Here is a 12,204-nt window from a genome sequence, read left to right as displayed (position 1 = left end):
CATCTGTCTGTCTGCGCCTCACCCTCCCTGTGACTTATCACGTCCTCCCTGCCCTTTCTCAAACCCTTCATTTGACTTTTTCCATTTCTATCAATTTCTTTTTCCTCTCATGCTTTTTCCCTCTTTTCCCAATCGCTCATGTATTGCTTTAGATATCCTCAAAGTCACTCCCCCACAAAGCTACTTTCAACTTGTCCCGCAGACATTTTTAATGAATCTTACAAACGCTGTTTGGATGATTATTCTAATAAAACTGATTGCTTTGAATGGCAGTCATGACCGTTCGTCAGCCTGATTAAGTCGGTGCTGACTGAAAGGATCAGTCGCAAACATCAGCGCCGTATCGGAGAATTGTTGGTCCCGACTTTTCCGTTTCTCCTCTGGTACGGCTCGAATTCAGAGCTTCAGGGGGTGTGGGGGGGGGGCGCTCTTCATCTCCCCAATCTTGTCCATCTCCATCCTTTTGGCGCTCCAACAAAAATGTACCATATCTTACATTTAGAGGCCGAGCATCAATGTTTTCATTTGCATCTGTCTCTGTAAAGTGTCGTTTCTGTTCCTCTGAAGCTTCTTAACCTCCCTTCAGCCTGTGCTGAAAAACCTTCACATTTGAATCTTAAAGAGGAACTACCCCAAATTCGCTCATTCGATGAGCGGACTGACTTCTAAGAAAATGAAACTCAACAATAAGAAAATCATTAGCAGTAAAAAAGTTCATGTTAAAAACAAACTGATGTGAACTTTTTTCTCACTTGAAATGTAGCGTGTTGTACAATGCTAAGGGCTAGCATAGAATGCTTGACAAGTTACACAGAGCACTTAAAGTACAAAAAGTCCACAGGTTGCTAGATTCTGTCTTTCTGTTTTGGTTACCTTATTCTCCTGAGTTTCTTTTTTTTTTTTAATGCAAACCATTTTCTCTCCACTACTGCTGACCAGTCGCTGCCCGATCGATGAAAACATGTTCCTGCGTCTGACTATGGATTTGCGGGCCACATGGACACATAATCGATATGATCTGTATAAGCCTGACTGATCTATGCGTTCCCTTCAAAGGTGTTATCTGCTGGCATCTCATGTGATGTGACAGTTGCCCGGAGGCGTCCGCACAGTGATCTGTGTTTCTCCTGGGAAAGTTCATCTTGACCGGCCGGAGCTTCCTTTGATATGCCTCCCTCTCATAATCTCATAGAGGGAAAAAAGTTGATGAGTTCAGACCTGACACTTGACCCAGATTTGGACTTGTCAGAACTTGGGGTTCAATTATCTACAGGCCAGCTACTGGTACCAAGGAGAAGTAAGGTTCTGAAAGATAAGGGTTTTGGAACTGTTAATATTCTCTGTCGTATCGATTCTATGGTTCAAATTGTTTTTTTAATGAGATGCTAGAGATTTCTCTAGCTGTATAGAGACAGAGCAACGCAGTGTTGCCGTTCTGGTCAGTTGACTGACAGAAGGCTACTATACTTTGAGTGCCATTTATCTCTCTTATTAAGAAAACAATGGTTTAAAACTACAGTTAGAAAGCTAATCTGTTAGCAACTGACAGAAAGCTAGTTACCTTTCTAAAGAGCATTCCATCTCATGCAAAGAGTTTGTAGCGTTTGCTTGGCCAACAGCTGGATCACTACACCAAGTTTTCAACCATTGTTTTAAAAAGACTGGACATTTCCAACAGTTTTATACATAGAGCTGACGTCAACGTTACCAACACATCCTGTTGCCTCAAACCGCTGGTTTTATTTTTCAAAACTCAAAACTGTGGTGAAAAGTGCTGCATCCATTGGTGATTTATGAATAGATGAAGGGAGCTCAAAGGCCATTTGTCTTTAATAGTGGTACAATGGGCATGATTTGTAAAAGGTGGCGTGCAAATAACAGATGTACAAAATAGTATATTGTCCACAGGCAGCAATTAGAAATTATTAAATGTAGCAAGTGTTGGTTTTTTTTCCTAGAAGTTTGCTTAAGTTTATTTCTCAGAATAAAATGAATAGATATTTTTTAATTGCTATAATATGCTGAGTTGCTATAGCAGCAGCAGGGATAATTGCTGGTAATTAGCAATGTATTTTTCTTTGCTTTTTTTGTGGAAAAATGCAGCGAAACTAAATTTAAGGTTATCATATTGTGAGAATCTCAAAAAAAGTCTCTATCTGGCCCCTGATTAGAGCTAAAGTTTTACATCCTCACTCTAATAACCACAAACGTATCTGATTCACAATATTTGCCTTTATTAGGCAAATAGTGACATTTCAGAAAGAAGGGGGAAAAAATTGAACGATTCAAAGAGCTTTGAGGAGAAGCCATGGTGGCTGGTTATCAGATGACAGCCAGGCTTAACTCTCCTTGTGGGATGTGAGGATTGGAAGAGCACTAATGAAGGCTTGTTGTTGGAGCAGGATTAGTGGCGACAGGCAGCGGAGGGCGAGACGGGCCCGGAGAGGAACAAGTGTTTCAGTAGGAGCGGGGAACCACTGATTAGCCTGAAAGAGAAACTTACACACACAAATTCACACACAGGCGCGCAGGTTGTTGTTGTTGAGATAAGGTTCTCAACTCAGGGGGTCAGTGGGTTCCTAATGCAGGCTGAGAGAGTCTGGGAAACGTTGGCTTCTGATTTAGAATGAGAGTCAGGAATTTATGTAGACTTTGACTTGAATATTATAATGATTTTTTTGACTTTAATCAATAATTATTAGCGGTTTATCATTTCAATGGCTGTATAAGCAGGAATTTTTAAGCATATTTTTTTTAAAAACAAGGGTTGATTTTATGAGTTGAGTTCATTCGTCTGTCAGTTGATCGTTTGGTAATTCATTTATCATCCATCCATTTATCATTCATTCATTCTGTAATCCATACATCCATTCATACATGCAACATTTCATCCATCCATCCATCCATCCATCCATCCATCCATCCATCCATCCATCCATCCATCCATCCATCCATCCATCCATCCATCCATCCATCCATCCATCCATCCATCCATCCATCCATCCATCCATCCATCCATCCATCCATCCATCCATCCAGCGTTTGCAGATATTTATGTTTAGATCTTCTCTTTTCTAGAACTGTCTCCAGTAAGTCCACAGAGGGCTGAACGTCTCCTTGATCATGTTCCATCTCTGCTGGTTTCAGTGATGGATCTTTAGCTCTAACTTGTCCAGAATCCCTGAGCTTCAGTATCCAGCGGTTCCTTCATGTGGCTTCCTCCACCAGAACAATATTATTTTTCCAATTCCAAGTTTAAAAAACATTTTCTGTGTCCATTACAGGAATGACTGCTCCATTGTGCGTTGGATGCATTTAAGGGCTTTTCTGTAATCAGTTTAAGTCTGTAATGGGTGTTTGTGGAGGTAATCTTTCTCCTACTTCTCATGAAGTCTGATTTTTCCCAGCTGCTTTAAAGGAACACACAGCGGTCACAATTTTGTTTCTGCAAGCCAACTTCCTGCCTTTGTTTGTTATTTTCCATCATTCTGAATCCATCCTACTTCTTGCTAACATGTTTTTTTCCCCCTCCCGTTCTCTCCTTGTGTAACTGGAACTAATCTACTCTGCGACATATTCTGGCGCAGAGGTAGAGGCGATAAGAGAACTAGATCTTCGGACACATCGATTGCGGTCACATTCCTGCGTGGAACAAACAATGGCCGCTCCGCTCTCCTCCCGTTTTTTGCCGCGGAAACGAAACCTCCTAAATCCGTTCTCTTCTGTCACAGAAAAGCCTAAAAGGTCATCCGGGAACTGCAGACCGCAGCCTGGTGCAACAGGCATCCTGAGTTTAAAGCGAGCTAACTCCCTCATGAGCGCCGTTGGCTGCTCCCCGAGCCAAGGCAGAGTGTAAATGCATGGCGGCTTGCCCAGACAGCGAAACCCAGATACAGAGCATGTGGTGGGGCTCTCTCTGCAGTCTGTCCCTGCATCTGTCCTTGCATCAATTACACTCTTTCATCCTCATGTACACAGTGTAAAAAAATAGATTTAAAAAAATCTGTGTATTTAAGTCGCATTGTAGGACACATAAAAACATGTATCTGGCCCCACATGCGTGAATTAGCTTTGCGTTTGTGTTGATTTAGTGCTAATTTTGTATGGGCTTACAGATGGTTTACAGTAGTAAATAGCTTAATAGTGGTTAGATAAAGCATAAACACCAGATTAAACATCTTTATCATCAGTCTATTGCATATCTCAGGATGCTACCCTAAATAAATCACACTGTAGCATCGGCTTTGTGTGGATCTGATAGGGAGGTTAGCTCATTTCCGGCAAAGCATTTCGCTTTTTTGTACGGTGGAATGAGATTTTCAACCTGGAGACTCTTACATGCTGCGTTTGCATGGACTTTCTGTAAGTATAGCCTAAGTATTTTTGTAATGAGCAATTGTAGATGAAAAGAGAGCAAGTTTATGAAAATAAAACCCTCAGAAATTTTGAGATTAATCTCATACATTTTGTAAAGGAAAAAAAAGGACAGTTCTGAGCATAAGGAGCAAAATAAAACAAATCAGAAGTTTTGAGATTGTCAGAAAATTTCTAGAATAAACTTGGAAGTTTTCTGAGTTCAAAGTTGAAAATGTTTGACTCTACGAGCTCAGAAAACATCCGAGATTTTTATTTTTTTAGAACATTTCTTAGATTAATCAGATTAATCTCAAATCGTCTGAGTTTCTTTCTCGCAAATGTTTGACTTTTGGAGCTCAGAAAATGTTTGTGTTTTTTCCAGAAAATGTCTAAAGTTAATCTCAAAATGTCCTTGTTTTTTGGCAGAAATGTACTCCCACATTTTGTTTTCCATCTACAATGGCCTTAGTACAACAACGTAAACACATGACCTTTACATGCTTCGGAATGCAGATGCTTTGTCTGCGCTCATGAAGATTTGATCATCTTTAAATTCTGAATTCTAAATTCTGAGTTCTCCTCTTAACAGTAGTCCAGCAAACTTTTCAGTTATTTCAGAAAATGATTGACCATTTGGAACTTTTTCATGTTGCTACCAACTTTGTAACATTTCGTTGCTGAGTCGTGCTTCCAGCAGCTGCAGTGCTGCCTTTTATTTCATCCTCGAGTTACTGGAATTTAACCATCCACCATTTGGCTATTTAGCCTTTCTTGTTTTTTTTTTATTATTTTAGGAGTAAAAAAACAGCAATTTTCCTGGTAATTAGCATGTGAATATATTACTATATAGTTATATTTTTGAATGACCACAAGCCCACTGGCTGGAGCTTATCTCTGATACCCATGAGTGCTGCTGCTAAGAATACAACCGAGTGCTTTTGCCCTTGATGTGCAGTATTGAAAGAAGCTTTACAGTTTTTGTTTATTTCTGCCAAACACAGAGGATATTTGATGAGTTTCTTCTTTTTCAGACTTCACAGTTTCAGTTTGAACACAGGGTCTGCGTTTGAGCTGGAAAATCCTGAACCGTTTGTGTCTGGAATGAGACCCCCGGGGCCAATAAGACACAGTTTTGTCCTAAAAGCATTTTGAGATGCCATTCTCACAAACTTTTCTTTTTTACCACACAACAGGTCACTGAGTTGTGAAGAGGGTTTTCTCTTAGCACTCTCCATGTAAAAACTCGTCGCTGGTCTCCCATCGCGCGTTCGGCTTCACTGTAAAAAAATAATAAAAAATTTATATATATTTAAATGTAATAAACCATAAAAATTGACAGGCAACATCAGTAAACCAGAGAATAGTTTAAAACTGTTGATTTGATGTGAAGCTGCCATAAATAAGTTGATTGGTGAACATAGTAATTTGTACGTTTTACATTTTTTACATTCACTTTATAAGTTGTTTTCATGTTCATTTTAGGAATAGCATTATTGTTCTTAAGTTGAATTTTTTTTTACAGTGAACTCCCACCAGGTTTAGTCATAAAAATCACCAACGACAACGCCATCTAACCATCAAAGAAAAATGTTTTACCCATAATTTTACAGTGGAATTTGGGCAATTTAACTGTAAAATAAAAAAATTTAAAAATGAAACAATTTTTTTTAGTGTTTTAATTGATCCTGATAAAGGACGGACAGATTTAACCCTTTTCCAGCGAAGGCTTTCCACAGCTCATTTCTGTTAAGAACAGCAGGTTTGTTTCAGAGAGCTGTTCCCGTCTGGGTTTCTTCTTTTCCCCGAGTCGGGGCTTGTCGTGCGTCTCCTGCTGTCCTGTCAGCGTCGAGGCCGGCTGACCGGCTGGAGATGAGTAGAAGGCAGAGAACGCTGCGGGGCCCGCTATTACTCTGTCTGTTCTGTAAGTGCACCCATCTGCATCTCCAAAAGGAAGTTAAATGGATAAAAGCCGACATTTCTTCTTTCTCTGTGAGGTTTTAGCTTTTGTGTTTGTTTACTATGTGGAACTAATCGTCCTGTGGGCATTTTCAGGCTCCTGCCATTTGTTTCCTGTCCGTTGCGTGTCTCTCTGATTATGCCGCTGGATGCAGGGTAATCAAGCAGCAACGCTTAAACAGATTCCTCTTTTCTTCCCTCATGTTGTTCCAAGTATTTTAAGGGAAAGGAAGGTAATGGCACGTCCTTCTTTTGTTCTCACCGTTGGTACAAAAAAAAGAAATAAATCAATGCAACATTTTTTGGTTCCTTTACATTTGGTTAATATCCTTTATGTCAGGAATTTATGATATTAGGAAAACATAGCTGTGACGATGGAAGCAAACATTTAAACATTTTATCCAAATTCTGGGGGAAAATAAGAAATGGGTTACTTCTATTTGAACAAAGCTTTATTCGAAAAGTTGTTTCTCGTCGACATTTGCCATTTGACTTTGTTGGAGTTTCTTTGACTCATTACCTGCTGAAACATTTTGTGCCCACAAAACAAGTAGTGTCCTCAATTATGTTAAAGGCACAGAGAGACTTCATGCATCTCACTTAACTGATCAGCTGTAATTTATTGCAGTCCAAGCACTTTCTCTATAACTACGCGTTATTCTAAACTAGCAGGTTTCTACATGATAAACTGTCTGGTGTTAAAAGTCTGGGATGTGTTTTCTAAGCTAACTTTTTTATTGTTATTTTTTTTACTTAATGTTTGCTAACAAACTTTTCAGGTCCTTACAGAACAGCTGAAAATAAATGATATATTTATATCATTTATCATTCATTGAACAGTGGAGAAAATAATTTAACTAACAATCCCAACAATATGGATCATTTCAAATGTCATTAATTGTGACAACGATAAATGATTTAAAAAAAGATCACTTTTACAAGTAACCGTCCTGCTTGTCTTTTTTTTTATTTATTTTTTTCAGGCAACCTCGTAAGAACCCCAGCATGGCGTCCCAGGATTCCTTTCAGAGGTCCTACCCACCGTCCGAGGGATTCCAGGTGCCCAAAGAGAACCCCCGGCTCTCCATGGGTCCAGGCCCTCGCAACGGCTTCACGGGGAAACCCAGCCTGAACGCCCGGGTCCTGCTGGAGACCCAGGAGCTGCTGAGGCAGGAGCAAAGGCGGAGAGAACAGGAGGCCAGCAAAACCCGAGCAGCTCCCAGACAGGAAGGCCCTAACGGCAGCAGCAGCAGCGGTAGCGGCGTCTACCACCACAACCAGGCCTCAGCCCCAGGCCACGCCCCAGGCCATGCCCCTGGCCACGCCCAGGGCCACACCCACACCTCACAAAGGTCCAAAGGCCCCTACAGGCAGGACGTTCCTCCATCACCCACACAGCTGGCCAAACTGGGCCACCGTCAGGGCTCAGAGAAGGGACGGTTTTTATATTCCTGAGGGCAGGAAGAGATCTGAACAAGCATTTATACAGCATGAACACAAAGTAGCCAATGAGTCTGGTAAAAAAAAAAATGTATTGATTGGTTATAAATTTGTAATATTTTAAAGACAGATTTTTTTTTTTTATAATATAAAATTTATAGGGTTTTTTTAGCTGTAACAAAAGGAAATCAGAGAGGTTTTTAACTGTTTCCTATATGTGTATAAAGTGCCTCTTTCTTCTCTTTGTCACCCATCCATCCGTCAGCAGCTTGTAGATGCTTTGGACCCTCCGCACTGCAACACCAAGTCTTTTCAAGTTTTTTTTTTTTTTTTTGGTATAATTTCTAGACAATACAAAACTAACTTAGAAGTAACTTTTCAGCTACATATAGGAACTTGTTTTAGGTCAATAACTCTTGAATGGCAACTTATAAATATTCTTGGTATAAGTGAAATAATCTGCCTGTGGAATTATGCCTGTCACTGTAATACGTTTTACTGGGCGATAAACAATAATATTGCTGTTTTGATACCATTTTCTCAAAGATCAATGAACTTTACATTTTAATGAACTTTTAACACTGGAACTGGAAAATGTTTTAAATATCCAAAATAACAATAATAAAAACAGAAACAACACATAAAGTGAGCAAAATCGTCCTTCAAAAATCAGTTGAAACCAAAGCAGCAAACTGAAGACATTTGTGATCCAGTTCTTGGTAGAAAGAGAGAAAAGAGAAAAATGATAAATCATACAGATGCAAATGATCAAGTTTGTTTGAATTTACAATGTGATTATGACTTTGTTGCTTTATTGTGACAGGCCTAACTAGAACTTGCACTTTTTCATCAATAATTTGTCTGGTGTTTAAATGTTTTGCTCTGGGAGCCAAAAGTGGCTAATTTTAACTAATCATAGTTCATTTCATTAATATTAAATATGAAAAAATGTGTTTATTGTGGGGGTTTTTTCAAATCCTTTCAGATCAAAAACATAAAGAATTTTGGTGCCTTTTTCAAAGCAAAACTGAATTTCCAAATTGTGGGGGTCATCAGTTGTTTTCTAAGTTGTCGGCCAAAGTTTGACCGTTTTTGACTCGTGGGTTGGGAGTCGAGGGCAGCTGATCAAACTCATTTCAAGGGCCACAAATGGCCCCCAGGCCACACTTTGGGCACTCCTTTCCTACATCTTGATGAAAAGTTACTCGTAACCCAGTTTTGTCTTCAAGTGTATTAAGATATTTGCTCTTAAACGAACCAAAAATACTTCAGATGTGAAGCCGCCACGGATCTCAGTTGGTTTAATCAGGTTTATTGTTGCTCTTCTTGTCTGCCTGTGTGATTAGTGCAGGCAGGAACCGACATGCAGACACACACAGAGGACTGGAGGTTAAAGGAGCTTGGGCCAACTGTGAAGTCAAAGCTTGGATTTCGGGCACACACACACGCACACACACACACACACCCACGTACACACACACCTTCCCCCCCTCCTCCTATATTCACTATGATAATCCTGCGGTCTCTCTTCCTCTCGGCTGGCTGCTTTATCTCGCCGTTCTCTCCTCACGCTGTCGCCCTCATCCCTCTGCTCCCTCAGTCGAAGAAGGAAACAGCTTTAGATCTCCTTTTATTCTCGCTCTGCTCCACTCACCCAGGGACAACCGGCAGAACAAAACGGGGTCAGCGCCGGGTTATTAATTAATGCGTCGAGTCAAAAATGAATGCGGCTCTTTGTGTTTGCTGTCATGTGCGGAGGCAGGCAGGCGGGCCGGTGATGACGCCGCCTCTGGCTTCACCTGGTAGTGACTCGGTTGTAACCAGAGCTGTTTCTCAATGAATATTTCATCGCCATGGGAGACCGGCACGTCGGCGGTGCAGTTGGTACCTGTCTGTACAATGGAGCTGATTTTTGTTTTCCCTCTTGATTGTGGCCATTCATAAGGACCCACTCAGGAGCCCTTTCTTTGTTCAGTCGATAATTAGTGGCGCGTTGTGTTTCCGTGCTCAGCTTACGGGGAGAGGTTTAGCAGAGAGAGGCCTTTTAATGATAAGGAAATGAAAGGTGAGGATTTTTGGAAGAACCAGTAGAGTAACGTGAGGGTTTCCCCCCAGAAGGGCCTGCTGAGCCCGGCGGCAGGGACAGCAGGACGCTCCACCAGCAGACTAATGTGTTCTTGAGTTCAAAAATGTGAAAAGTTGCAAAAATTTGTAGATGAACGAGCAGACATCAGAACTTGGAAATCAGAGCGTGTGAGGCCAACGGGAAGTTTGATTTTTCCTTACTTTTGTATTTTGAGATGATCCACTTTCAATAAATGATCACTTTATCTTCGGGCATTAGCATACACTTAGCAGAGGTGCTAACAACTGTATGAGCCTCCATATTCCTGGTTTATACGTCTTAAACCCATAATACATAAGATTACACAAGTCCAGTGCCAAACTAAAGTACTGCAGGACTCCCTTTGTAAATAACATACCATGATATGGTTCATGTAAAGTTCAAACCCAGCAAAGCCCTTAAAGGAAAGCTGATTGGAGCAGATCTGGAACTCAGCTGCAGACCAAGTTCAGCTAAATCAGATGTTTGCAATTTTATGTACAAGCATAAAAGGAATCAGCTGAAAAGCTCGGGGTCCAAATGGTCCTGCCTCTTAAGACATTAATAGAAACAGTTTTATCTTGCTTATTTCAAAAAGGTACAGTAGTTATGATCGTACCGTTTTCCACGACTCACTGCACATCCTGTTTGACTTCCTTAACCAGAACACAAATAAGAAGCTTGATGTTCCTCACAGCTGAATAAAAGCATCGTTTGAATCATGCTAGCTTCTATACCAAAAAAAGCAACCCAGCAGTAGCTCTTGTTTGCCTTCCCACCGTGGTTCTGTGTAGGTGGCCATGTGTTTCTGTAAACACCGCCAGTGACTGGACTCGTCGGCCGCCGTACGGACGGCTTGGCCGCCGAGTGGGAGGGAGTGGACATGGGAGGCCTGACCCCTCAGGGTGGCTCAGCGGATGCAGTAATCGCCAGCGCTCCTCCGAGTCGCCGGCAGAAACGGGGAGGTTAGCGGCGAGGCGCTTTTTCAGCCGCTTTCATCTGCGCGTCTGTTTCAGCGTCGTTCCGGGTTCAGACCTGCTGCTCTGCTCGGCTGGAAGTTCTGCCAGCTTTCCGAGTGTGTGTGTGTATGTGTGTGTGTGTCGGGTGGCTCTGCTCCTACTCAGCAGCTTTATTAACTGATGTTCTGTATGTTTTATCGTAAACTGGAGGGACGCCTGCAATAATGATTTTTTTTCTTCATCATATGCAAATTTGATAATGTTTTATATATTATTTGTGTTGTGTAATTAATGTTTGAATGCCGGACTTTTTCCCATAAAGCTATTGTTTCGGGGGATGTTTTTTCTTTTTTTTCTTTTATGACAAAATGAGAAATATATTATTGTTTCATTGTGTTTTTGTGACCATCCTTCATTGTGTTTTATTATCCACAGTATGGTACTATGCTGGTGAAAAATGACTAACGTAAGCACTGTGCAATTTCCCTTTTTTTTTATTATTATTTTTTTTTACAATGATGTATTAAGAAATGTCTCTGCTGTTCTCTGTACATACAGTCTACACTTGTCAGTGAATAAATTGAGGGTAGTCTCAGCCTTTGTAACAATAACTTCTCTTGATTGTGTTGCTTTAACATTCACAAATGGCTTCTCTCCCAGAGAAAGATGCATAATTAAAGGCAAACAATGAATATCTTACTTCTTGCTGCCGTTATGCAGCTGCTGCACTGACTCTGCTTATTTTCTCATTATAAATATAACATTAGCTATTCATTTTTTTAGAAGTAAACATATTTAATATTGGAGACTTGTAGCTTGTCCTTTAGAAGTCTACTTGGCAGACCTTTGAAGAAGCTAAGGAATTGTGGACTTTATAATGTTTCAACATCAAACCTTTTCTTTCTTCTTTTTAAACACTTTATGTTGTTTTCAAACAACAAACATCCAACCATTTACATTTTCTCAATTATAGAACGTGTCATCACAGATGACAAACATTCAGGGATCAGGCAGCATTTTCTATTTGTTGCTACATCAGCAGCTCTAAACTTGAAGCTTCAACTGAAAAAAGTACCAAAAAGATCAAATCAGTTTTTGTCCATCTCTTTATCTTCCACTCCTCATAAGTCAGAGGAACAGCTGGCCAGGAAAATTTTCACCGAGAGCTTGGATTAACTTCCAATAACATCCTGCGATGACTCCAAAGCACATAAAAAAAAAAACAAAAGTCAAATTTTATGATGTTCAACTCCAGGGGAAAGGGCAGATTTTTTTGTTGTTTTTGGATTGTAGATTTGAAAAAAGGTTCCTGCCAAATCTGCCCCCTCCGTCACAGACAGACAGACTTTTGAGAGAATCCATCTGGTCGGTCTGGAAACACTGGGAAAG

At 40.6% G+C, this 12,204-nt stretch overlaps 1 protein-coding gene across 1 annotated transcript in view; it reads left to right on the top strand.

The window, feature by feature from the left end:
* Positions 1-8,096, top strand: part of LOC103482325 (partitioning defective 3 homolog) — a 384,595-nt gene extending 376,499 nt beyond the window's left edge. The window contains exon 24 of the mRNA XM_008438421.2: positions 7,296-8,096. Coding sequence (XP_008436643.1) covers positions 7,296-7,767 — 472 coding nt within the window. The 3' untranslated portion in view covers positions 7,768-8,096. The remainder of the gene's footprint in view (positions 1-7,295) is intronic.
* Positions 8,097-12,204: the final 4,108 nt, after the last annotated feature.

This window comes from Poecilia reticulata, linkage group LG20 (genome assembly GCF_000633615.1).
Source record: "Poecilia reticulata strain Guanapo linkage group LG20, Guppy_female_1.0+MT, whole genome shotgun sequence".
In the NCBI taxonomy this organism is placed as follows: domain Eukaryota; kingdom Metazoa; phylum Chordata; class Actinopteri; order Cyprinodontiformes; family Poeciliidae; genus Poecilia; species Poecilia reticulata.
Note: the sequence above shows the minus strand (reverse complement) of the source record. Positions and strands in the feature narration are given on the sequence as shown.